Below are 27210 nucleotides of genomic sequence, written 5' to 3'. Positions count from 1 at the left end.
TTTAAGAATCGTTTTCAGTGCGCATGCGATTTTATCCCGAATTTCTCACTTTCTTTTGTTTAATTAACAACAAAAGAAGGTTTAAACAAAAGAAGGTGAGAAATTGGGGATAACATTGCATGCGGACTGGAAACGATTCTTAAACTATGAACTGGCTTATAGATCCCTTGGAGCACGTCAGAATGCAGCTCCATTTGGAGGACACAACAATAGGTTTCCAATATTTTCAGGTGATTAAAATTCTTTTGTTTTGTCCTCCAAATTGACTGAGCTGCTTTGAAATGTCGGCTAAACCTTTCTATAAACGGCTCGTTCACGTCTTCTATTTGCGAAAGTTTAATTGTTCGACAAATGAAAATAGAATATGACCCAAGATTCGAAGATCTATAACCGTTCTTCTTAAACGATTTGACTTGCTTGGTTCCCGTTGGTATGTTTGTTTATTTTTTTGGCCAATAAAAGTTTGTTGCTACTTATTTTCAACAGAATTTCAGGGTTTTTGCCTAGCCCCCGATTTTCAATATCAGGAGGCTGGGTACGAGAATGTTCCAAATCGGGCGAAAATTCCGCACAAACCGCAAAACGACAGTCGCTTTGAAACCGCAGCCTTTTGTTTTGCCTAGTGGGAGTCCCATACGAAAAACTTTGCTCTCCTGCTCCCATAATGATTATCATATAAGGTATCAGGAGCACACACACTGTCATAATTTAACAGTAATGGAACTACTATTCTCACTGAATAAATTATCACTAAGCAGTATAAATTAAGTCAACACACATGACTCATTGCATAACGTCGTTTGGACCTTTGAAGTACGAATTTTGCTCGCTGTCCCCACCACCGCCACCAGCCATAAGCCAACATTCTAGTGCTCTATGCATGCTGATGAAACACAGACGGGACTTGAGGCGCTTATGCTGACGGCAGGTATTGTGGGACAAAGTTTAGGTTTGTTGTATTCTATTTGTTTCGTTTTGCCGTTGCAAAGACAATTTCAAGGATATCATTTGTACTGAGAGTTTACGTGGCGCAAGGAGCGGCAGCAGGAGATGGGGTTCAAAACCCTGAACAGCAAGCGCCGGCAGCACTAGTTCCACCGGCTGGCGAGCAGCAGGTAATTTTGCTGCAGTTCTTTTATCTGGGAGAGTTTGTTATTCCCTTTGTGTTGGCGCTATTTTTTGCCTGCCAGTTTATCTGGACCTCGTGGTTTTGTTAATGCACGCTACTACTATTTTATACGTTATTACATGGTATTTTTGGGCGCAGTTATAGTTTTACTCAAGTAGTTTACCCTTCAGATTTGCATTTATTTCTACCCTCGTCACACTTGGTTGGTTTGGTTCTTTGTTCACGGCTTGTTCTTTAGCGCCCTTGGTTTCATCGGTTTTAGCCTTTTATGTAGGTTACACTTTTTTGCCCTGGGGAGTCTTTTGGTGTACGGATCTGCTTCAGCGTTTTTATTTCACGCGGTCCTTAGTGCTTTTGTGTGATATTTATCTTCGTAGTTTGTGCAGTTTCTTGGGGCTATTATTCCGGTTACTTATTTCTTAAAGTGAGTTTTATATCGGCCTAAAGAACCGCGAATATGCCGCGTAATTAATTTGAGTTAGTTTGGCCTGGAGAGCCAATATTAGTAGAGTTAGCGGCCTGGAGAGCCGCGAGTATGTCGCGTAATAAATTTGAATTAGTTTGGCCTGGAGAGCTAATATTAGTAGGGCTAGCGGCCTGGAGAGCCACCCACGAGTTTGTCGCGTAATAATTAATAGATAATTACTGAGGCCCCCAGCATTCGTAGGTATAATGCAGGCCTACGAATGCTGCGTGTCGAAGTGATTATCTAGTATAATTATTGTTCTTGTCAAAATCCAATTGTTTTCTTTCTAGCTTGTTTATCATAGAAACAAAGCCAATAATGAATGAACTAAATATGTCTGATTTTCCTCTATGCATTCGTTGGGATAATGCAGACTGAAAACAATAATTTGAGTTATCTAGATTGGCCTGGAGAGCCAATGTGAGTGGAGCTGACGGCCTGGATAGCCGCGAGTATGTCGCGTAATATTTTGAGTTAGATTGGCCTGGAGAACCAATGCTGCCTGGAGAGCCGCGAGCAGGGTGTTTTGTATCCAATACTTGTGTTGTACTGTAGTACGTTAAAGGGCTCGGAGAGCCACGGGAGCGTAACCCCCTCTTCGGCACGCGTGGTTGGGCAGCCATGGTTGTACACTGCGTTTTTTAGAATTAGGCCGGAAGTTGGTCTCGTAGTTTAAGAGTACTGACTTAATCCCTCTCTGCGTATTCTTACAGCTTGCAGATCGCTTAGAGCTGTTAGAACAGAAGGTTAAGGCTCTGGAAAAGGAAAAAGTCGTCGAGTTCTGCGAGAACGCCTTGGTCGCACTAAGGAGACACCTTAATAGGCCGGCGTCGCTGTTTGACCGTTACGAAGCTGTTGGAAACCCTGGTTTCCTGGTTCCCTGAAACCCTGTTATTTATGGAGAAAATTTCTTTCTCCCCTTTCTTGCTGTTCATAATCTGGGATTATCTTGTCGCGTCCTCCGTTGGCCCTGGGGGGCCTTCTCAGTGCTCTAATTTCGGACCTAGTTCAGAGCCTGGGGCCAACAGAAGGTCGGGTTTCCGGGGTTATCTAGTCGCGCTCACCCTTGTTTGGTTGTGGTTGCGTTCTAGGTAAATGGTTCCCCATTTGCTTCGAGACTTCACGTTGCTCAAAGGCTAATCCCCGAAGGGGCGATCCCCTTGAGGTGCATTACCGAGGAAACCCCACCCTTTGTTGGTCCAGGGCGGAGGCATTGGCAGACGTCCCGGTCTCTCACCCTGATAATTTACTGAGTGCTGTATAAACTTGTTTTTTGGTATTTTGTTCTGTTTCAGTCCTGGTTTTTACTGCTTTGGACTTCGTTGGGCTTTGTTCCTTTGGTCACACGTCCCAGCGCCGATTTCACACCGATTATACAGGATATTTGAGTAGTGGATAGTGGAATTATTAGCCGGCATCATGCTTTAAGTTTTGAGTATTGGATGTGGGTTTTTGAGTATTGGATGTGGGTTTTGAGTATTGGGTATATGGGGTTGAGCATAGTAAGAATAAAGGTTGGCATATTACTACTGGATTAGTTATTATGCACTACTACGACTGGAGTTTGGCTATATACCATCTCGTATTGTCGGGGACAAGGAGCGGATCTCGCCCCATAACTTAATCATACTGCGACGTGATAATGGCTTCAGTGAGGATATATTGTTATTGTCCGCCATTTTTAAAGTCCCTCCCCCAGACCTCCCCCAGGGACTTTTGACTCGTAACCAATATTCCTTGACCAATGGAAACGGACAGACAGACGGACAGTGACCAAGGGAAATAGAGGGACTTAGCTCGCAGTCTACCGCCATTTTTTTTCTCCCAACGCATGCGCAGTGCGTTTTTCACCAGTGTCCCCTTAACTATGGAATCCATTTTATTCGCCAAGTGACGTCACTGGAAGAATCCACGCACGTTGTTTTTAGAGGAAGCCATTTTGGATTTTCGATCACTTCATAAATGCACTTGTCATCAGCAGCATATTTCGAGTATTCTTAGTTTACTTTATGCTCTTTTTATTGGACCTTGAGATATGAGATTGTCGTATTTATCATCACGTTGGAAGAAGAATCCGAAAACAGCCTGGTTTGTCATATATTGGATCGATTACACTCGGTCCACATAATCTCAATCGTAGAGAAATCGTAGAACAATTTCGTAACCAGAAATCCGAAAAGAAAGGATTCTAGCCAATTTTTAATAGATTTTTTCATATATAGTGTATTTCTTTCTTTCTTTTTATATATTTTCACATTTATATTTGTAATCTTTATATATAATTATTTGTAAACTTAAGTTTTTTCATTTTATATTGCGAATTGAAGTATAAAATAAATATTATCTTATCTTATTTTATCTAATCAGAAGCCAATGATTTAAGAGAGAATTCTCTTCGTATTCAAGCAGTGAGCGCCAAAAACTATTTTCTTGAAGAAAGGCTGTTGTGCAAGGCTAAAATCTCGTTATTCAGAAAGTTTAACTTGTTTGGAAGTGGAGATGACCGATGAAAGTGGAATCAAAGTGTTAACCCAAAGCAAAAATTTTATTCGAAAATGAGGTTTAGGCCTTCACCTTGCTTATTTCCCATATATTTTCTATAAACAAGACTGACAAAGAAAGATTCTAATACAAATGCAACAAAACATCTTTGTACAATTGAAAATACCGCTTCAAACAGGCATTTTATCATTACATCAAGATGTAAAGGATGTGAAGGATACTAGAGCACCTCAGAGATATGGATTCACTACTCTGAAAGACATTATTGGACACTAGTAGATAATGACATTGATATTGGGTCATTGTATTTGATTTTGAAATGAGGGAATCCTTAGGATATTTGGTATTAATTTGCCATTTTATAGATAATATATTACGATTATCAATTATAGATGTAGAAATACTTGTATGGAACTTGCATTTTGTTATAGCCATGCTGTTCTTAGATGGTATATAAAGAGTAGTGAATATAAATTATGGAATATTATGTTGGATAATTGTATAGATTAATATCGAACTCCCCCCCCCCCCCCCCCCTCTTCCCTCCTAGAACCACCCCTCGATCTGTACCTCTGTAGTAAAGATTCGATTAACGAACCAAGTTTGGAAAAATATGTGCTATGAAGTTGGGAGGGGTAGGGTAATGTCAAACGATGTAAACAACGAAAGCTAGCAGCATGAGATGAGACAATAATATTTAGAATCAATACACGTTCCTTTAATTAGAGTGGGAAGCCTGTGGATAGATGTTAGCCGTCGTACAGTGTGCAAGATGTTTCAAGATGCGGGTGCCTTACGAGTGTCGACGCGCAGTGTCCCGTGGGATGGATGGATGAGCACCAAGGCTTACCTTATGAAGTGAAGAATTGCGGTGTGTTTAAGGTATGTCCAGGGAGTAATGTACATTCTATTTGTATTCTATTGAGTTTACCAATGACAAGCGCACTTTTGATAACCACAAGACCATGGTCTCTTGATTCCCAAAAGTGAAAAATCATCACGCTAACAGTAAACAGTTATTTTTCCAGTTATTTTTAACGATGCAGTGCATTTCTTTAATCGGCGAGTTTCCTTCCCTAGAGGAATGTGACGTTTATATCTTTGGTCACATCTTCTTGGAGGAGTAGATGATGGATGGGATTGGTAGAATAGATGGGACGGATCGATGTATTGATGTGACAAATGGATGGGAGGAATGAAAACTATAACATCGTTGAACAGATGGAGGAACAAATACATGATCGATGGATGAAAGTGGTCTCATTTAGGTACTTTATAAATACGATGAATGGGTAACTGGGGTTTCAACCGGACAGGTTTTCAGGGGTTTTCAGTCGTCTGATGGTAAAAACTGTTTTTTAAACTAATGTTATTGTGGCTACTATTTACTTTTTATAGTAAAGCCTAATGACAAGCAGATGTTAGACGTCTATTTGATGGTAGACCGCACTATGTACTCGGTGCCAAGCTGTTGATGGAATTTAGACCAAGAAACTTGCACATCAGGTTTTTCGCATCAAAGCAACTATTATTTTACATTGTAAAACAAAATTCGAAATACCTTTCTACTTGATCCACGCAAATAATCAGATTCCTGCAATAAATGTGTACGGGAAAATAAGCATGCAGGGCTTAAAGTGCAATTTCCATACATTATAGGAATGATCAATGCTCTTTTTTTGTTGTTGTTGTTTTTAGTAATCTTAGCAAATAATGCATTTTTATATTTCCTGATCGTGCATACCTCACATATGAAAACTGAAGCTAACTAACAAATTGTACAAATTAGGGCCAAGTATCGTAGGTTTACGGTGTAGAGTACATACTATATATTCGTAAAATCATCGTAAAAAATTGCACATATTTGCCGACAAATTAGATTAAAGTTCAATAGACCTCAGTAGATCGTAGACCTACAAAAATTTGCACTAATTTCAATTTTGTTAACTTTTCACAGATAGTTTATATGGTGAGTGCACTCTTCTGAACTTACTACTGAGACCTTACTAATTTTTTGTGCAAATTTGAGCAATTTTGAACAAAGTTTTTCATGGATATATGGTATGCATTCTAAGCTCATTGAAGTTCATTAAAAATTTCCTTTCTTCGCATTTTGCTGTTTACTACATCATATCATTAATCTACGTGGTTTCTACCGTATGCAAGTGGTTAATTTAAGCTGCGCCCTATTCATTATATATGATGTCTGGCTTCTAGTGAGTCCCCTGCGCATCACACGCCTTTTCCTTACAGGTTTGTCAATCTTCTCTCTGTGTATTTCTCGGTTCTTTCAGGAACCTTTTAGAATATCACCTGGTAGAGAAATGGGGAGTAAAGCTGCACTGCTCGTAGCAGTGGGTCTTGTTATGATCTTTTGCGCGGTACAAGCAAATGATGTGCAGCAACAAAATGCGAAGCGAAAGATGGTCAATCCAACGAACACGCCAAAAACTCTGTCTGATGTGGTAAACATGTTGAGGAATTTAGAGAAAAGGTATCGTATTCAAAAAGACATTGGAAATAGAGTGAACTAAGGCATTTAACCCTTGAAATCAAAAATGCTAGTCACAGTAGTCAACGTGTAATAGTCAAATCGACACAAAAGAAAACAATGGAATTAGGGTCTACTAAAGTGTATTAGTCTAATATCTATTTCACGGGTTTAGTGACTTCACTCTAGTCAAATAGACACGAAAGAAAACAGTGTATTAATCTAATATCTATTGCACGGGTCTAATGACTTCTCGTACTGGAAAGAAAACTAATTATGGGTTCCACCTATCATGAAACATTAAAAATACTTTGGCTAGCATAGCATAGTTCGACAACAAGGATAAAGAGGATCTAGTATTTCAACAGTATTTATTTGCTTAACACGGTGTGCAGTCCCTTGTGCGACCTAGCTCGACCTGTTAAATATGGACTTTTAAAAAATACAAAAAGAGTGCTTTCAATCTTTATAAGTTCACAATTCGTTGGATCATAGTCTATTGCTTTGGAGATATATCTATCGCAATATCTATTACAAGGCTACACGAAATCAGTGCTAATGATGTCATTTTATTGTATTTCAGAAACATTCGACCGATTGACTCAAAACGTTCTTTGCTGCTTCGAGGTAAGTTGTAAATATAGTATAGACTTTACTTTCTACTTTATATAGTGTGATGATAATTTGTTTGAAGTAAGGCCGATTTTTGTACTCTAGGCCGTAGAGGTGGTCGCGATGGTTCACCAAGAAAACCAGGTGGGTATGTAACGTTGAACTTTCAAAGATGTTGCGCGCGAATCACTGCGCGGGCGTGTGCGCCCAGATCCACTAGTATCCCAGAATGCATTGCGAGTGAGATATGATATTTTTTCATGTAAACAGCTAAGATGAATATTTTCAAAATTGAAAAGTTAATCGTACTTAAGTAGGGTGTATGTCATGTCTTTTAGCGATATCTATTTCTAAATTCTTCATGAGATCTTAAAGATACTCATCTAAAAATACAGATCTTACAACTGGCTACTTTCATTTGCTAAATTAGTCCAACCTGTATTCATTAAATGCTAAAGCAACACCTTAGTGTTAGTAATATTAGTGGTAGAAGTATCATTACAAAAATATCCAAATAAACCGTTTAAATCCAAAGAAAACAATAACAAGCGTGCAAAGGCACTTGGGATACTAGTGGATCGTCCTCTGGTGTGCGCCCTCAAATGCCTCTTATTGCACCGTAACACATTCAACAATATCAGAAAAAAGTAGAACATAAAAACTGTTCCACTTATCTTTTATCTCAAACATTCATACTATAATTTTATTATCTTTTGCATTATTGTTTAGTCAAACATCGACGCTATAGACGAGAGGCTTTACCAGGTTAGTAAAAGAATCGTTGAATATAGGCAATACGACTACACGTCAAATTTGGAAATAATTGGATGAATAATTCCGAGGACTGTCAAATATGAACTACACAATTTTGTAGTGTAGCTAGATTTACACAGAGTAATTTTTACCCAGGCCCTTCACGTAGAATTTAGAAGTTGATTTTTGCGGAAAGAAAACCGCAGAACCCGGAGAAAAACCCTTGAAGAACAGGAAAGAACCAATAAATAACTCTACTCACGTACGATGAATCCGAGGATCGAACCCGGATCGCGTCAGTCATGAGAGTTGAGCGCTCTCACCGCTATACGCCACCCATGCTTCGCAGATCGTGAACAACGCCGTAAAGCAATCTTTTTTAAGAGGAAATTAATTCCAGACAAAAATTAAAGTTGGCAAAATATTACACATTTCAAGGGTGAAATTTTAAAAAATACCATAGGTGCTCATATCGGATTATAAAAACGACGAAATAATTATAAATAATTTATTAAATAAGAATTCAACAGTGGATTCCAAGGAGTGACTCTTCTTTCTCTGGATTCCACCCACTTTAGAAACGAACAGGAGACTGGGGCGAGTTTTGAATTTTAATCGTACTAGGAAAAACTTTTGTCATTTGAGAAAGCATCTCAGCATTAGATAGCAAGTCTTGCAAATTTGAGCATTAAACTGGACAAAAAGAACCAGAATTATAATGGCTTATATTTTTGAAGGCTTCTAACTCTGGTATTAAAACGCGTTCAAATTTCGCAGACTTATTCAGTAATATTGAGATCCTTTGTCAGGTCATATATAGTAATCACCGCAATTTTAATCGTAGTTATCTAAGTGAAAATTGTGATTTTTAAACCTTTTTAGGTTTTGATTTGCGACTTGTTGGTGGAACTCATAATAACAGTGGTCGTCTTGAAATAAGAGTCAAGGGACAATGGGGCACAGTTTGTGATAAGGGCTGGGATATCAATGCTTCGAATGTCGCTTGTAGAATGCTTGGATTTGCAAGAGCCCTGAAATTCCAAAAGTTTCAGCAGGGAAACACAGCACAACCAATTTGGCTTCAAAACATATCATGCGTTGGCTGCGAAAGGTCTCTTGACGATTGCTATCATCCTGTGTGGGGTTCAAAATCTACCTGCGACCACAGTAATGACATTGGATTAGTTTGTCTCCCAGACGGTAACTAGACTTTTCGACTCTTATTCTTGAGGTTGCGGGGCACCTGAGCCATGAAGACAATAAAACAATAGCTGAGAACAATGAGTTTGAAGCTAAACAATTCACCATTTACCATACTTCGTTTCACTGCTCAAACACAAAGCGCTCAAGCGAGGCGCCAAGGTACTTAATTTCAAAGGATTATTCAAATTTGAACCTTGCAACTTCGACTGTATGCTTAGTGTTTGACCAGTGAACCGATGTATGGAAAATGGCGAATACCCTGCAATACAATAACCCTAACCCAAAATACAATACATCCTGCAACACCCGACTTTTTGTGTTTACTTCGTATACAGTAAAAAATATTTGTCATAAAACAGGGGATTTGGCTCAAATTTTGGTGCACTTTTCCTTCAATATCAGCAACCTATGAATCGAAATCCTGAAAATACTGCAAATATTTGCGCTTTTTTTTTTTTTTTTTTTGTCTCCAGGGCCACCAAACCTCTCCGCCAAAGTGATGGCGGATGGAAGAATTGAGATTAGTTACTATGGAGTTAACAGATCCATTTGCTACGATGGCCTTGATACGAAAGATGCATGGGTAATATGTAGAATGAATGGATATAACGATGTTGCGTACATTACCCAAATCCCTAGTCAAGCAGGAAACCCAAGGACAGAAGAAGTATGGCTTTTAAATATGGCTTGCAATGGATACGAGAAGTCCATCAAAGAATGCAGTAATTCCTGGAACTGGGAAAACAAGAATTGTGAAAAAAATAACAACCTACGAGCTGGTATTGTGTGTAAGAGAGGTATGAACAAAGACCTTTGATTTCTAGATTTAAAAATTCCTTTTTCCTTGATGATAATTTTTGACATAATATGTGTTCAGTTAAAGATCCACTAGATGTTGAGTTCCGTCTTGAGGACGTGACCACTGCAGCTCCATATTCTGGACGCCTAACTGTGAAATATTATAGAATCTGGGGAAATATATGTGCTAAGGATTTAAAGCTAGAGGACGCACATGTGATCTGCAAAATGCTAAACTTTACCGGAGCACTGACTATTTCTCATTGGGGTAAACATACTGGTAACTTAAGTTTTGAGCTTGTCAATCACTGCAAAGGAACAGAAACTTCCATGAAAGAGTGCCAAGGTTTAAAGCTAGAACAGGTTAACACATGTGAAGGAGACAATTACGCCGGGGTTGTTTGCACTCCAAAAACTGTAGGTAAGTTCTGTCATCTGTTTAGCCAGAAAATAGAAGATGATAAATAGATTCTTTATGCAAACAATTTTGTTTACCTCTACAGGCACACCAACACCCTTACCTCAGAATGTACGTCTCAGAGGTGGTTCAGACAATGCAAGAGGCCGAGTTGAAGTGAAAAGACACAAAGTTTGGGGAACGGTTTGCAATTCGGGATGGGACATGCGTGAAGCTAATGTAGTATGTCGTATGAGAGGTTTTGATAGCGCAGTTACAGCTTATAAGTCATATGGCGAAGGAACTGGGCCAATATGGATGTCTGGGCTTCAATGCAAAGGAAGTGAAAACAATATTGAGAAATGCACTAGTGATGGGCAGGAAAAGACAACTTTATGTAACCATGGCATGGATGCTGGAGTGGTCTGCCGTCGTTATAAAGGTCAGAGACTAGAAAACTTGTTAAAAACCTTCCATGAATGACTTCAGAGTATTAACTTCTCAGTAATCAATTCTATTAACGTTAACACAGATATAATAACAGTCGATCTGGAAAATCGAACATCAGACTATGATGGCAGAGTGACGTTAAAGGTAAAGGGTAGTGCAGGATCAATTTGTGGTAATGGTTGGAACAAAAAGGAAGCAGATGTCGCTTGTCAAATGGAAGGATTTAAACAAGCTTTAGTACCCATCAGCCATTTTGGAGGAGGACCAGCCAAAATCTGGTTGTCAAACGTACGCTGTAGCAATAGCGACAAATCACTGAAAGAGTGTAATCATGATGGATGGATAGACAACTCATGTCCTAAAAATCACCATGCAGGAGTGATATGTGAACGGCCTGGAGGTTTGTCAAAATCCTTTAAATTATCATCTCTTAAATGCTGTGACTCGTTTTGAATGTCTCAATGTATTGATTCCTTTTGTTTTATCGCAACAGTCAACGACCCAAATTTTGGTATGAGATTGGTTAAAGTACCAGGAACAATCCTAAGTAAAGTTGAAGTCCAGTACTATGGTGTTTGGGGAGCTGTGTCTGCAAACAACTGGAATCTGGCTGACGCTAATGTTGCGTGCTGGAGAAACAACTCAGGAAAAGCATCAACAGCAGGAAGTCTTATGAACGATGAAAAACTTCCCATTCTTATAGATAATCTTGATTGCCGAGGAAGCGAAAATTCAATAGAAGATTGTGGTTTTAAATGGGGTATCTCTGGTGCTAAACAGTCCAAAGTAGCTGCAGTTGGATGCACCCCAGTTACAATTGGTATATACAAATATAGATTTCTTGCTTGCATACCCTTAAATGTATTTCGAGATCTAATAATTACTTATATTCATTTACAAACAGACGATAAAAACTCAATGACAGCGGCAATAGGACCTGGACAGAATACAGGACTTGGACAAGTGGAAATACGATACAAAACTAACGACTATGCTGTTTGTGGTGATGACAGATGGGACATAAAAGATGCAGATGTGATCTGCAGGATGAACAATTTTAAATACGGCGCAATGGCAGCGATAAGAAAATACACAATTGATCCAAAGAAGCCATTCCTTACAGGATTTGAATGTCGTGGCACTGAAACTGGATTAGACGAGTGTTTCCGTGTTCAATCTTGGACTTGTTCAGGAAACTTCATCGCAGGTGTTATGTGTAAACCAAATACAGGTAATGAATATAGAACCATTTGTAAGGTAGGCACGTGAAATATTTAATTAAAATATTCCCTTTGTGTTTTAAGGTGTACGGCCACAAATGAAACTGCGGTTAGCAGATAATGGACGTGTAGAGGTATCGTATGGTAATAAATGGGGAACAATATGCAATGACGGTAACAGCCAGCAAAATGCTCGGGTCATATGTCGCATGCTCGGGTATGTCGATTTTGGTGTGTATGGTTCAACGTCCAAAACAAGTGGCCTAATCTCTTGGCTTGGAAACATGCAATGCAGAGGAACTGAAAAGTCCATTGAAGATTGCAAACCTAGGTGGGGAGAAGCAACTTGTAATGATGACAAAATGCTTAGAGTCACTTGCAAGATAGGTAATATCACTATTGCATACACAACTTAATTGTGCAAGTGTTTGTGTTTGATTCCTTATGGAGGTTTTTCATTTTGCAGCTGATGCTCCTCACTTCCAAATCCTTGGGAACGATGCTATTGCCGAATCAACTGTCAAAATCCACTTTCAGAACCTTGGATCCATTTTAGGCTTAAAAGCGTTTGTATCAAAACAAAAAACCATCTTATACACTCAACATCATATTTGACAGAAATAGGTATAATTAATCTTTTTTTGTTTGTTTGTTTGTAGCATCTATCAAATTGCTGTTGAAAGGAGACCATACGAAGAGCGTCTCCAATCCTTTAATACTCAACAAAAGCGCTTCGAATTTAAGATAATAAATTACACCACAAGTGCTAACCTTAAACACGAATCTTACATTACCGCTGAAATAGATAGTTCATATCTACTCAAGAACAACTTTACCATTGGTGACCTCAGTTTTACCCACGGAAATGATGGGTTTACTAATGAGCCGCTTCAGCCAGAGACACCATACAGAGTATATGTGAGGATCGCAACTGACTCTCATGATAAGGTTTGTACTTCATACTTCCTTATCTCATGTATAAAAAGCACTATTGTAATATTCAAATAACTCTTTGTTGCAATTTATGTTGAATTTTACCTTTTTCTTATTGAAGACAAGGATTTATGGCGATTATTCTTTCGTGGCCTTCAAAACAAACAAAGTCTTTATTAAAGGTAAAAAGTGAATTGATAACTTGTTACTTTGTCTCAGTTATTCTTCCCGTTTTGCCGTTCTTAAAAGCATGAAACACATCTTTTGTTTAATCTGTAGGTCGAGCTAAAAAATCAACCTCAAGAAGTGATGGAGCAGTGATAGGAATGTCTATTCTAATAATAATATTGATTGCTGTTATCATCGGTGGCTCTGTCTGGTTCTTCAGAAGACAAAGGAATGAGGAAGTGCATGCTTCTGATAAAAGTCAAGGTAGCCACACTTTTAAATCATATTTTTGTAATCTCTTATTAATGAAAACCACTACATCTGAATCAAATATTTCATTTCTGTTAGGACTTGAGATGACAGACTCTCCCGCAGAAAAAGATAATAAAGCTGGCAATTAGTTTTTGGTAACTCGTACACGGGTATGTCCCATTGAAAAATTCAAACGCTTAATCATATATGATTGTTATCGTATATTTAATCCACAGATTGCTCGTAACAAGCAAGAAAACGAGTCTCCTTTGTACGTTGAAATCTCGAATGAGCCGCAATTAAGCTAAAAATCATAGTTTCTCGTAAATGAATTTAGAAAATTGCGTGCTTTGTTTTATTTTCATTAACAGAATAATATAAAAGAGAATCTAATAGGAGTTTGAACAAGCTAGGGAAATAGCGCTGTAAACAGTGCTGTTACAGGCTAGGTCATCTGGTGTCTCTGAAGGTAGACACAGGGACCCCAGTAACAATGTTCTTACTCATTCACAATCTACTTGTTTACTCCATATTTTTCAGATTTTCGTAATATTGGTTGCCATTCATTAAATAAATAGTTAAAATATAACCAAAAGGAAAACTATTGAAATTCACAATTGAATTAATTAGGGTACTTAAAATAATGAGGGTATAAAATGAAGGTGTACATTTTGTAAGCATAATGGTTGTTAATGTCGTTTTAATTAGTCTCATTAATAAACATAACAATGAAATGGAGGACATGTGGGGACACTAGAGAAAAACGTTTGCGCATGCGTGCACTTCAGCACGTTTTCTAAGAATTTTGAAGAGTTCGAGTGAGAAAATAAATGTTTGTTTTCTCCAAGTATACAAAAAAGTTCGGGAGTATACTTTTGTCAGACTAAGATACTGTATTAACAAACACAATATGAAAGAATTAGCCTTAAATTTCAAGCATGGACACTAAGTTTTGGCATTTTGTGAAGTCCAATTTATCAGGCATGTTTGAAGTCAAATTTACTTATGTTTTGGCTGAATTTGCAAACGGATTCAGAGCATGCGCAGACGTTTTTCACTCGTGTCGAGGATGGGAGGCAAGGGCAAGGCAATAGATCCCTTGGAGCACGTCAGAATGCAGTTCCATTTGGGGAACATAAGGGGTTTCCAATATTCTCAGGTGATTGAAATTCTTTTGTTTTGTCCTCCAAATTGAGCTGCTTTAACGTCGTCGCATGCCAGGGGACGATCGCTGACTATGAATGTCGGCTCAACTTTTCTTACGGCTTGTTCACGTCTTCTATTTCCAAAAGTTTAGTTGTTCGACAAATGAAAATAGAATATGATTCAAGATTCGAAGATGTATATGATATTAAGATAAGATGATTAATATCCAGCCAGTAAAGTCCTCCACTGGTTATAAAATGTAAAGCGCATTGAGATATTTGAAATGCGCTATTTAAGAAACTCCCCTGATTATTATTATTGTTATGTATAACCATTCTTGAAGATTTGACTTGCTTGGTTCCCGTTGGTATGTTTGTTTATCCTTTTGGCCAATAAGAGTTCGTTGCTAAGTTATTTTCAACAGCCAATTAAATTCGATAGAATTTCAGGGTTTCCCAGAGCCACCGATTTTCGATATCAGGAGGCTGGGTACGAGAATGTTCCAAATCTGGCGAAATTTCCGCGCGAACCGCAAAACGTTTTTTCTTGATAACTTTTCAATCGAGACATTGAAGGACTTGCTTATCTTCATATCTATACACACTCTATGGTGATTTTTATAATCCCCCACGCACTAATCGCAAAACGACAGCCGCTTTGAAACCGCAACCTTTTGTTTTGCCTAGTGGGAGTTCCAACCGCCACCAGGTTGGCTCAGTTGGTGTGCGGGAGGTCGTGGGTTCAAGCCCTACAATTTACAATCATGAGAGGTGGTTAGTATGAGGTGTATCACTGAGGACGTAATAAAACTCTGGCAGTGGCCATCCTCAGTGCTATACCTCATACTAACCATTTCTCATGCTTGTTAATTACATAAAAGCAATCTGTCATTCACAACTCAATGCAAAGTGCCTTTGATTATAACCATATAGAAAGGGCGCTATATAAATCATAAATCATCATCATCATCATCATCATACGTAAAAAAGTTGCTCTTCGGCTCCTAATGATTATCATATCAGTATCAGGAGCACACACACTGTCATAATCAACAGTAATGGAACTACTATTGCTAAACCTGCGTTTGGCTAACAAGTAGGGTCTGGGAACGAGAATGAGACGGGTGGTGGCTGTGTCACGCATTCCTTTTTTCGTTTTGGTCACTTGAACGAAAACAGAAAGCCGACGGGCAAGAAAGCAAGGAGCTGGAAAAAAGCAAGAGCATACATCACTCCAACAAGGTAAGTTAAAAAAACGGTTGTCGTTCTCGGCATTCGAATCCTTTGGAAATTTTGCTCCTGAGAAGTCGAAGCTGACTTTCAAATCCGTGAATCGAATGGCAGACTGTAATGTCTGGCATCAGCACGGCAACACGCCATGTCTCTGATCTAGAAATGACTTTGGAAGGACTTTTTCCTCCAAACGACAATTATCTTCAAGCTCTTAATGTCGACAGATTTTTCTTTTCCTTTCAAAATGGAAGGGTTTTTTGTAGTGCTTTTTGTAGATAAATTCGATAAGGTGTTCATCTGCAGTCTTGCTTGTGCCGGTCACAAAAGTCATAAAGATCCATATAAATAGTGTTTGAACGAATAGATCAATATGAATGCTTGAAATAAAATGTTAAAAAATGTTAATTTATATTTGCTGCTAGATTATATTTCGTAAGACTTTTATCAGTTCGATTTTTTAATATTTTATGACAAAAACTGGTAACCAGTCGTGTTCCTAAAAACCATTTAGTCAGTTTCGTGCTAGAATGCACGTTCGCACATTGTGAAGTGTTTGTCCAAGCGTGGTGACGTACATACTGACATACATCTTTATACTTCCTTGTAAATACTCTTTTACTTCTAATAACTAGATCAACTGAAATGTATGTTTGTTTCTTCTTAGTTAATAATAGTCTACCTTATTATACCTTAATTATAACAGTAATTCTTCTCATAAATACGATCTTTAATTATGATCACACGTCACGAAATGTTGTCACGAAATTTTACTGATCACGTGATAGAGTTGTTTGATATTTTACAGTGCTAATCGAAAAAGCGTGGGCAAATTTCTATTGTTCTTTGGCCAATCAGAATTGACTTTCTAACCAAAAAATAACGGAAGGATAAATAACGATAACGCTTCTGATTGGTTAAGAAACATTGTTGAAATATTACTGCCCACGGTTTTTGGATTAGCACAAACTTTTTAATATCAGTTTAAGTTCCACTGTTACACTGTATAATCTTTTAAGCAGCTTGTCGCAAATTAATCACCTTTTTCTTGATCTTTTTTTCCATTTGCTGACTTGTAACTCTGAAAGGAAAACAAAAGAGAATTGCAATAGCAAGGAAAATAAAGTTGTGTAAAAATATAGAGTGAAATCAGTTATGCAAGACTCCTGCGTAACTTTTCACCCATTGTATTTTATGTACAGGCAGTAATGGCATCATCCAAACCAATCAAGCTGGTTATCTGTGGTGGAGGCAATGCTGCTCATGCCTGGGCTGGTATAGCTTCATCTCAACCAGACACTGATGTATGTGTTCTAACCTTGTTCCAAGATGAAGCAGAGAGATGGTCTAACTCCCTCAAGGAATACGACTTCACTGTGATCCTCAACAGAAAAGGAGAGTGCTACGAGAAGCTGAAAGCCAAACCAAGACTGGTTACTAAGAAACCAGAGGAGGTAATTCCTGGATGTGATGTCGTCGCTTTTGTCATGCCAGCCTTTGCGCATGAGCAGTACTTAAACGCGATCAAACCACACCTTGAACCAGGCATGATTCTCGTTGGTTTTCCTGGACAGTCTGGGTTTGAGTTTCAGGAACGAGCCATTCTAGGAGATATTGCAAAGCAGATTACTCTCATTAATTTTGAGTCGTTACCATGGGCCACAAGAATTAAGGAATATGGAAAAACCTGTGAAGTACTTGGTACTAAGGATACCACAATGGGTTCTGTGCAGATTGGGTCAGTTACTCCAAGAAGAGATCCATTCACAGTTGTCCAGAAGCTGATTGGTGAAAAGCCAGCCCTAATAACAAAAGGCCATCCTCTTGCAGCCAATCTTATGTCTGCCACTGCATATCTGCACACTAGTGTCTTGTATGGCCAGTGGTCTACTTGGGATGGTACCCCTCTTGACAAGCCACCATTATTTTATCATGGCGTGTCAGAGAGTACTGTGGCATTGTTTGGCAGTTTATCAGATGAAGTGGTTCAGATAGCAAAGGCTATCCAGGCTCAGAGCCCTGATACTGATATGTCAGAGGTAATTGACATGCACACTTACTATAAAGTCCGCTATCCTGATGACATTGAAGACAAAACCTCTCTGCTATCTTGTATCAGAACCAATGCAGCTTACAAGGGCTTGACACACCCAATGAAAGAAACCAAGGAAGGGAAGTTTGTACCCAACTATACCAACTACCGTTTCCTGACTGAGGACATACCATTTGGGCTTGTGGTGATCAGAGGGATTGCAGAGGTAGTGGGTGTGGCCACACCAAATATTGATAAAGTACTCACTTGGTGTCAGGAGCAGATAAACAAGGAATATCTTGTGGATGGGAAGATCCAAGGAAAAGATGTGAAGGATACAAGAGCACCTCAGAGATATGGATTCACTACTCTGAAAGACATTATTGGACACTAGTAGATAATGACATGAGCCATGAATGATACTGGGTCATTGTAGTTGATAGTTGGATAATATAGCAGGACATTGATTTTGAGATGCTGTGTTCAATTTTTGATCCCCCAACTTAAGGAGGGCCATAAATAGATAACTAATAGATTAATTATGTTACCCTAATAAAATAAAGATTAAAGATTAAAAAAATTAATTAATAAAAGGACATAGAAAAATTCTAGGGATACATGATATGCAATTTGCCATTTGCCATTTTGTAGAAAACATATTACATATTATACAGAAATATTTGTATTGAACTTACATTTTGTTATGGCCATAATGTCTTTAGTTGCTGTAGAAAAAGTAGTTAGTAAAAATTATGAGAATTATGTTGGATAAATTATATGAAATTATATCGAACTCGCCCTCGAACCACCCCTCGGTCTGCACCTGTACCACTGTAGTAAAGATTTGATTAACAAACCAAGTTTGGAAAAATGTGTGCTATGAAGTCGGGAGGAGTAGGGTAATGTAAAACAATGTAAACAACAAAAACCTGCAGCACGAGACGAGACAATATTTAGAATCAGTGGGAGTCCCATACGAAAAACGTTGCTATCCGGCTCCTAGTGATTAGGAGTATATCAGTATCAGTAGCACACACATTGTCATATTAACATTAATGGAACTACTATTTGCTAAACCTACGTTTGGCTAACGAGTAGGGTCTGGGAACGAGAATGAGACGTGTGGTGGCTGTGTCACGCATTCCTTTTTTCGTTTTGGTCACTTGAACGAAAACAGAAAGCCGACGGGCAAGAAGGCAAGGAGTTGGAAAAAAAGCAAGAGCCATCACGTCAACAAGGTAAGATAAAAAAACGGTTGTCGTTCTCGGCATTCGAATCCTTTGGAAATTTTGCTCCTGAGAAGTCGAAGCTGACGTTCAAATCCGTGAATCGAATGGCAGACTGCAGTGTCTAGCTAGCATCAGCACGCCATGTGTCTAGCAATGACTTGCAAAGGAATAAATGCAGACTTTGGATTTCCAAGCTCTAAAACTGTTAATGTTTTTTTGTAGTGTTTTCAGTAGATAAACTCGATAAGGTCTTCATTTGCAGTCCTGCTTTCTTGCGCCGGTCTTTATAAAAGTCACAAAGATCCATATAAATAGTGTTTGAACGAATGGATCAATAACGCTTGAAATAAAATGTTAAGAATGCTAATTTATTTTTGCTGCTAGTTTATATTTTGTAACACCTCATCACTTCGTTTTTTCTATTATTTTATTTTATGACAAAAACTGGTAACCAGTAGTGATCTAAAATTTCGTGCAAGTACGCACGCTCGCATATGAAGTGTTTATCCAGGGAGGTGGTTTATCCAAGCGTAATGACAATATTAAATTTCCTAATCTTAATATTTACTTGCTTGTAAATAATCTTTTCTATCTAATACCTTTATAATTATGATTACTGACGTGTGTGTTTGGTTCTTTGTATTTAATAATAGTCTACCTTTTACTGTAAAAACGTTTTAATTATAACACTAACACTTCATATAAACACGATCTTTTTTGATAATCACACGTCTAGACGCCATGTTGTCACGAAATGTTACTGATCACAGGATAAAATTTTCCACGATTGCGTAACATTCCTAACTTTTATCAGAAGATTGATAAAAGATTACAGTCGAATGTCACGTAGTAATACACGAAGTTTTGTAAAAATTTTGTTATAATAACAAGAGAAATTTTTTTTTTTAAAACATTAAGCTGCTGTCACACGGTGCAACATTGCACGCAAGATTTCAAGCAACAAATTCGAATTGGGGTAGCACACTGCAACAAAATCATGCAACATTGCTTGTGTCAACCTGCTTTGTTAACTAGATATTTGGTCAGCAGTTATAAATTTGGTGCAAGCTGATTGGCTGGAAATTTCAAAATGTTGTAGGTAATGTTGCAGCCATGTTCACATGATGAAATTTGTTGCGCGCAACGTTGCAAGAGTAGAGCATGATTCAACTTCGGATTTGTTGCATGCAACAAGTTTTGGGCAGGCACACGCTGCAACAGTCCTGTTGCATGCAATGTTGCATGTAATGTTGCACCGTGTGTCAGCACCTTCAGAGTGCAAATAATATACCCGTGAAATAGATAGCTAGCTAACTGATTACTAACTTTGTGCTCTTGGTTGCCTAAGTCTAATTAGTTAAAGAAATAGGCGAGCCGTGACAGGTAAACTAGTGCACGTGTGCTACTCAAGGGCGTGCATTTTTAAATATTTTTAAACACACTTACAAAAACTGAAACAACATTTTGTTGTTCATGCTTTTCTTTCGTATAATTTTACATGTTTGCATTTTCGTATCTATTCATTTGTGTATTGATTTGTCACTCTAGTAAATGCCTGTGCCCTTGTCATGCCTCACTGAATTCCTGTCTGGTCTAATTAAGAGCTAACTATCTCCTATTTCATCCTAACTATTTCACGGGTATATTATGTGCACCCTATTGAAATTAATTATCCAATTTGATTAGCACATATTGAGCCTGTGTATTTTTGTACAAATTAGCCATTCATTATTGAGTATTTTAAACAACAGAAACTTGACAAATTTTCACAATTTTCACTTCAAAAGCATATATTTTCTTTTATATATACATACATATTTTGTGTTAACTCCAGAATTTGTGACCATCCTGTCATTCATTGTCAAAAATGTGATTTGTGAATTTGGTATATATAAGACTGCAAGCAGTCTCTCTTTTTCCCTCCCTTTCTTCCTTACCTCCCCAGCCCCCTCCCCCAGAGACTTTTGACTTGTAACCAGTCTTCCTCCGTCAATCGACACGGACAGACAGTGACCAAGGGAAATAGAGGGGCTGCTCGCAATCTAGATATATAACAGTAATGATGAAAAGGTAAATTATACGCCGTGAAAAGATCGAAGGACTAGCGTCCGAAACGTCAGTATTTTCATCTTTTCACGGTGTATAATTTACCTTTTCATCATTACTGTTTCATTAGAAACACCGACGCAGCTCACACTAGTTTTTAGCTAGTTATATCTTCTTTCAATCTAGATATATATGTAAATATATAATAGCTAAATATTAACTACATATAGATAACTGTAAGAGATATAAATATTAGGTACACTTAAAATCTAAATGTGAGATATATATAATAAAAAAATTTAAATAAATTTATAAAAAGACAAGAATCGGAAATTCCAAATTCCTCTGTGGGAGGGGAGGGGAGGGGGATATGGTGTTATATGGTCAAATATATTATTATTTCTGAGAGTGGAGAGCTTCTTTTTGTAATTAAAAGAGAGTCATCTTCATTTGCATATTGGAAAAATTCAGTATAATGTGACAATAGAGCGAATTCGTATATCACACTTTAGCATGCTAATGAGGTCTGCTAATATTGAAATACAAAAACAATAATTAAAAAAGACACGAATTGGAAACACTGCACAACTGTTTGACGTTATAGGGAAATTAGAGCATTTTATATCCATTATTTTATTAACAAAACATGAAAGTTTCAATTTATTCAAATAAATCATTCTACATTTCTTCGACGAATTTCTACAGTTTTTACTTGAAAAGTCTCTCTGTTTAGGGTTTTGTTCCGTTCTGATCACTGATGTATTTGTCTACTTTCAGCAAAAGCTGATTAACATTCTCCATCGTGCTCATAGCTTTTTCGCACATCTTTGCATGTGCGAGGTTAGCCTCTTTCGCTGTGTCTAGCTTCCTCTTCTTCTTAGCAGAAGGTTCGATACTCTCGTCTTCGCTAGGAGATGAATCAGCAAAATTCTGATCCAGCTTTACCTTGAGGGCTTCAGCCCTTCTCTCATCCGGTTGCATTTTTCTTGAATATCTTGTTTGATTTGAAACTAGAAGTTGTTTCTCCGTTCCAATCTCTCCTGACTCGGGGGCAGAGGGCTGCTGCATAGCACTTTTTATTATGTTTTGCATGCGTCTGGTCAGAGACTCGTCTGTTTGGGTTAAATACAGGTTAACTACGTGTTGTGGCATGCTTGCTGCTATCTCTCCAATCTTCTGTCGTGCTGTAAAGACAACCTCTTTCCATCCTTTGCTGTTAAGAGTGTTGTAACATTCGAGAACAACACTTTTTTCTTTCTCTCCAATTCCGACCCGACTTTTCTTTGAGGGACCTAAAATTCGTAATAAACAACAAACTATAACTAAGTATGGTTGAGGGTTGATATCGAAAGTACCAACATAAAAGTTATATGTTTAGATACTGACCTGGCACGTTTGCTGAACAATTCATTTATTAGAAATTCGAAAGTAGTCAGCTGAGTGTAAATATGAATCCTCTCGCTCCGTACACAGCAAGTGCAATATGCAAATTTTTAACGCACGCATGATGATTCACGTGTGAATGGCATGAAAAATGCCGTGTTTTATGTTGGAATGCGCATCTTCGCTCAGCAGTTCATGCAGCATGGATGCGCAGCAAGTCCGAGTAGTTCTTTTAAATATAGTCGCCTGGATATTGCTGTTTGTCGCCTTTATTAGGCCACCACCTCAACAAAATCTGTTTCCCTTACAACATCGTCTTTTTGAGAATTTTCACGGGGAAATATTTCGTGGTAGAGATGTGTTTTCTCTTATATCAAGGAAAGCGCACCTCTTCTGGCGAAACACTGGCGAAACTCCTGTGTCGTTTCTCAAACTTGCGAACGATATCCTCCCAACCTTGCAGAACTTAAGATTAGACGGGCAACCCCGTGTACGCCAGAGGAGACTGAAAATAAACGTAGTTAACCAAGTTCTGCTTGTGATGATGTGGTTACGTAAATATTCTTATATAGACACTTTAGCACTGTGGTTTGATATAGACCCTACGTCCGTTATCCGCATTATTTACAGGACGTTACCAGTAATGTGGAGATATTTTCAAAATCAAATCACCTGGCCGAACCTCGCGGAGTGGAGAAATCGAATGGGCAGCTGGCCAGAGTTACCAAATGCCGTCGGTGCTATAGATGCAACCCCGCATGAGATTTATTGCCCTCTGGCGGAGCCTCAGCGACCATTTTACAGTGGCCATAGGCACTATCACTGCCTAAACACTCAATTGGTAATGGATAATGAGGGCCATATTCGGTTTCTTCAGGCTGGCTTCTTGGGTAGCACACATGATGCGACTGCTTATAGGTTAATGCAGCCTATAGGGCCCGGTTTAGTCCTAGATTTACCGCCAGGTGTTAAACTGTTGGGCGATAGAGGGTATCCTGATTGAGGAGCTCTACTAACACCTGTTCGTGCAGGTCAGATGCCTCTGTTAAACCAAAGAGGGAGGAGACGTGCCAGAAAGTTCAACCGAGCTCTATCGAAAAGAAGAGTCAAAATAGAGCATGTGTTTAAAGAGATAAAAACTTTTAAAGCGGTATCTCAGATATGGAGACACCCACGTTGGTTGCTGCCTATCTGTGTTGAATTAACAACATTTTTGGCTGAAAGACGCATACGGTTGTTCCAAAGACTGCACTGAGAACTGCCCATATCCTCTGCACGGTAAAAGTGAAACAAAAGTGTTGATGATAGTGAAAGGAAACTTGAATCGTTGCAGCAAACTTTGGTCTACTCAACAAGCACGTAGCTTAAAACGGGTTGACTTTAATTTGCTTAGTAAATGTTTGAAGGACAAACAACGCCTGTTATGTTTCTATTGTACTGAGCTGAAGTTCAGCACAGAGATTGTGTTCATTTGAAAATATCTAAAGAGATTATTTAACAAATCGATAATTAAAACACTTATTTGGTTAGCATACATTTATATGATGTTTGGGGTTTGGAATGGTTAAGTTTTGTGGGAGTATTTGCAAGGATATATTTCGTTCGAAAACAGCTCATTTGAATATTAGCAAAATTCATTAGCATGTAAAAGTGCGATATACGAATTCGCTCTAATGTAAACTAAAAAGAAATGTAAGAAACTACAAATTCAGCAACTTTAGTTTCAAAATTAACCATTGTCCAGTTGAAAAGTGAGAATCTGAGAGGAAAAATATATAAAGGAAATAATGTCTTTCCCAGAAAGTGTTACCAAAAGTGAATGCAAAGGTCCATCTATATAGTACAAGAGAATACTTCATATTCTCTCGTATAGTAGAATCGTTTTTTGATCATTTTTCCTCAAGGAAGCTGTTTAGGGCCTCTTCTCTTTATCATCTACGCCAGTGACCTGTTCAAGATTCTAAGCAAACACTCGGTAAAAGCTCATGCTTATGCGGATGATAGCCAACTTTACCTCTTGTTCAAGCCAGGACACATGGACAGCCAAAATGAAGCTACGGATACTATAACGAACTGCATCAGAGATATTCAAGGATGGATGACATGCAGCAAATTGAAAATGAATGATGGGAAGACAGAGTTCATGATCATTGGCACGCGACAGCAACTGTCCAAGCAATCAATTGAGCAGCTCACTGTTGGCAATTCTTCAATCAAGCCCTCATCTTCTGTCAGGAATCTTGGAACTATCTTTGACACTAACTTATCTTTAGACAAGCAGATAGCAAGCATATGCAAATCTCCTTTTTATTATCTATATAACATTAGGAAGATCAGGAAATTCCTATCTCCTGATTCTTGCGCCACTCTAGTCAATGCTTTTATAACTTGCCGCATAGATTACTGTAATAGCTTATACTATGGGCTACCTGCTTATCAAGTAGCTAAACTGCAACACATACAGAATGCTGCCGCTCGTTTAGTGTCTTTAACTCCACGCTTTTCGCATATTACTCCTGTCTTGGCTGATCTCCACTGGCTACCAGTGAGATTTAGAATACGTTTTAAGATACTTATTTTCGCTTTTAAGGCTATTCATGGTCTCGCTCCTAGTTACTTATCTGATTTAATTTCTATCAAAAAGCAGTCTGGTTATAATCTTAGGTCCAATAATGAGCTTTTATTAGCACCTCCACCGACTAAACTTCGACCTACTCTTGGTGGTAGGACTTTTTCATACGCTGCGCCAGTAGAATGGAACACTTTACCATCTAGTATTAGGCATATTACATCATTACCTTCTTTTAAAGAACACTTAAAGACATATTTTTATAGAAAAGCCTTTATTTAGTTGTTTTTGCAATTCCCATTGATTAACTTAGCTTTTATGTTTCTGGTTATTGTGTATTGTTTCTGTATTCAGCGCAGATGAACATCTTGTGCTAATCTGCGCTTTATAAATTTTTAATTCATTAATTCATTTTTTTAATTCATTTTACACTGTTTTATCTGTCATTAATTGGACATCTTTCTCTTTTACCTAATTCTATTTTGATCTTTTTTTTCCTACTTTCACTAATTATTAAATCAACTAATTTTAATTCATGATATCAGCTGACTTGTAACTCTGAAAGAAAGAAAAGGAATTGCAATAGCAAGAAAAGTAAAGTTGTATAAAAATAGAGTGAAATCAGTTATGTAAAACTCCTGTATTTTCATCCATTGCATTTTATTGCCCACAGGCAATAATGACATCATCCCAACCAACCAAGCTGGTGATCTGTGGTGGAGGCAATGGTGCTCATGCCTGGGCTGGTATAGCTTCATCTCAACCAGACACTGATGTATGTGTTCTAACTTTGTTCCAAGATGAAGCAGAGAGATGGTCTAACTTTCTCAAGGAACATGACTTCACAGTGAACCTGTACAGTAAAGGAGAGTGCTACAAGAAGCTGAAAACCAAACCAAGACTGGTTACTAAGAAACCAGAGGAGGTAGTTCCCGGATGTGATGTCATCGTTTTCGTATTGCCATCATTTGTACATGAGCAGTACCTAGAGGCAATCAAACCATACATAGAGCCAGGAACGATAATTGTTGGTTTGCCAGGAAGATCGGGTCTTGAATTCCAAATCCGTGGAATTCTGGGTGACGTGGGTGGTAAGTGTACCATAATGAACTTCGAGTCGTTACCATGGGCAACACGAATCACAGAATTTGGCAAGAGCTGTGAAGTACTGGGCACTAAAGCAACATTACAAGGATCCCAAAGAATAGGTTCAGTTCCTCCTAAGAAAGTCCCACAAGCAACATTGCAAAAGCTTTTGGGTGAAAGTCCTGCTTTACAAATCAAGGGTGACCTACTTGGCCTTACCTTAGTTAGTGGTGGATACTTGCACCCATGTATCCTGTACGACCGCTGGGCAGACTGGGATGGCAAGCCAGTAGATAAGCAGCCTTTGTTTTACCAAGGAATAAGCGAAAAAGCCGCCATTTGGTTGAGCACCTTGTCTGATGAAGTGGTGTCTATAGGCAAAGAGATAGCCAAGCAAAGTCCAGGTACAGATATGTCTAACGTTGGCCATCTATTTGATTGGTTCAAACGGTGCTATGTGGACGAAGTTGAAGATATGAGCTCCTTATACCGGGCAATAACAACCAATAAAGCCTACGCAGGTCTGACCCATCCAATGCTGCAAGTGGAGGAAGGAAAATGGGTTCCGAACTTTAACTACCGATACATGGCCGAAGATTTGCCGTACGTCCTTATCGTGATCCGTGGAATTGCCGAGGTGGTTGGCGTCGAAACCCCAAACATTGACAAGCTGATCTTGTGGGCTCAGAAGATAATGAACAAGGAATATCTTGTGGATGGGAAAATCCAAGGAAAAGATGTGAAGGAGACACGAGCACCTCAGAAATATGGATTCACTACTCTGAAGGAGTTGTTGGGACAGTAAACTCAATAGAAATGAGCAAAATAGCATAAGGACCGCAAGCAGAAAAATCTAGTGGTACTTCCTTCCTCATTTCGGAGAGGAGATTGAAATTAAGGAAAAAGGACAAATGAATTGCTGAAAAATATTAAATGTCACAAATATTTCGATGTTATTCTAGTACCAATAGCTCACTTAGAAATGTCACTGATTCTGATAACGTTGGAATGAGAAAACTATTTTAAATGACTTGACTGGTCATAAGATGTGTACTCCGTATTGGTTGTCATAATAAAATTTTAAAAAAAAGCAAGCCTTTTTTTATGTTCTCTTCA

At 38.4% G+C, this 27210-nt stretch overlaps 4 protein-coding genes and 1 pseudogene across 5 annotated transcripts; 4 read left to right on the top strand and 1 right to left on the bottom strand.

Annotated features, from left to right (window-relative positions):
• The first annotated feature begins 6403 nt into the window (after positions 1–6403).
• LOC116298748 (scavenger receptor cysteine-rich type 1 protein M130-like) lies at positions 6404–13975 on the top strand. Its single transcript, XM_089034349.1, has 18 exons — positions 6404–6591; positions 7172–7215; positions 7306–7344; positions 7930–7965; positions 8836–9153; positions 9630–9953; positions 10034–10375; positions 10458–10793; positions 10884–11201; positions 11295–11621; positions 11706–12032; positions 12106–12408; positions 12488–12587; positions 12681–12969; positions 13076–13136; positions 13234–13386; positions 13471–13544; positions 13611–13975. Exons 1-17 carry the CDS (start codon positions 6422–6424, stop codon positions 13521–13523), a joined length of 3540 nt encoding a protein of 1179 aa, XP_088890475.1. The 5' UTR covers positions 6404–6421; the 3' UTR covers positions 13524–13544; positions 13611–13975.
• A 1647-nt stretch (positions 13976–15622) lies between these two features.
• Positions 15623–18641, top strand: LOC116298753 (tauropine dehydrogenase). Its single transcript, XM_031707296.2, has 2 exons — positions 15623–15761; positions 16952–18641. Exon 2 carries the CDS (start codon positions 16958–16960, stop codon positions 18173–18175), a length of 1218 nt encoding a protein of 405 aa, XP_031563156.1. The 5' UTR covers positions 15623–15761; positions 16952–16957; the 3' UTR covers positions 18176–18641.
• Positions 18642–18907: 266 nt separating this feature from the next.
• Positions 18908–27184, top strand: LOC116298751 (tauropine dehydrogenase pseudogene; annotated as a pseudogene). Its single transcript, XR_016120500.1, has 2 exons — positions 18908–19019; positions 25682–27184. The product of XR_016120500.1 is annotated as a tauropine dehydrogenase pseudogene (transcript).
• LOC148909421 (uncharacterized) lies at positions 21671–23782 on the bottom strand. The gene is made up of 2 exons (XM_089033497.1): positions 22443–23782; positions 21671–22348 (listed from the first exon to the last, which is right to left on the bottom strand). The coding sequence occupies exons 1-2, from the start codon at positions 22465–22467 to the stop codon at positions 21786–21788; spliced, it is 588 nt and encodes a 195-aa protein (XP_088889623.1). The 5' UTR covers positions 22468–23782; the 3' UTR covers positions 21671–21785.
• On the top strand, positions 24353–25303 carry LOC148909420 (uncharacterized). The gene has a single exon (XM_089034578.1). The coding sequence runs from the start codon at positions 24475–24477 to the stop codon at positions 25288–25290; it is 816 nt and encodes a 271-aa protein (XP_088890704.1). The 5' UTR covers positions 24353–24474; the 3' UTR covers positions 25291–25303.
• Positions 27185–27210: the final 26 nt, after the last annotated feature.

Source organism: Actinia tenebrosa, unplaced genomic scaffold, assembly GCF_029948245.1.
Source record: "Actinia tenebrosa isolate PJP-AT-01 unplaced genomic scaffold, QUT_ActTen_1.0 PGA_scaffold2__45_contigs__length_23673736, whole genome shotgun sequence".
NCBI classification, from domain to species: domain Eukaryota; kingdom Metazoa; phylum Cnidaria; class Anthozoa; order Actiniaria; family Actiniidae; genus Actinia; species Actinia tenebrosa.
The sequence above is the reverse complement of the archived record's forward strand: the minus strand, read 5'-3'. Positions and strand labels throughout refer to the sequence as shown.

What these genes read in the sequence shown, in the direction of transcription:
- LOC116298753 (XM_031707296.2), top strand. Translation starts at nt 16,958, where the DNA reads ATGGCATCATCCAAACCAATCAAGCTGGTTATCTGTGGTGGAGGCAAT.
- LOC148909421 (XM_089033497.1), bottom strand. Translation starts at nt 22,467, where the DNA reads ATGAATTGTTCAGCAAACGTGCCAG. An exon ending in TTGTTCAGCAAACGTGCCAG is followed by an intron (nt 22,349 to 22,442) that starts GTCAGTATCTAA and finishes TACGAATTTTAG; the next exon opens with GTCCCTCAAAGAAAAGTCGG.
- LOC116298748 (XM_089034349.1), top strand. Translation starts at nt 6,422, where the DNA reads ATGGGGAGTAAAGCTGCACTGCTCGTAGCAGTGGGTCTTGTTATGATC. An exon ending in TAGACGAGAGGCTTTACCAG is followed by an intron (nt 7,966 to 8,835) that starts GTTAGTAAAAGA and finishes AAACCTTTTTAG; the next exon opens with GTTTTGATTTGCGACTTGTT. An exon ending in AAACAAAGTCTTTATTAAAG is followed by an intron (nt 13,137 to 13,233) that starts GTAAAAAGTGAA and finishes TTTAATCTGTAG; the next exon opens with GTCGAGCTAAAAAATCAACC.
- LOC148909420 (XM_089034578.1), top strand. Translation starts at nt 24,475, where the DNA reads ATGGACAGCCAAAATGAAGCTACGGATACTATAACGAACTGCATCAGA.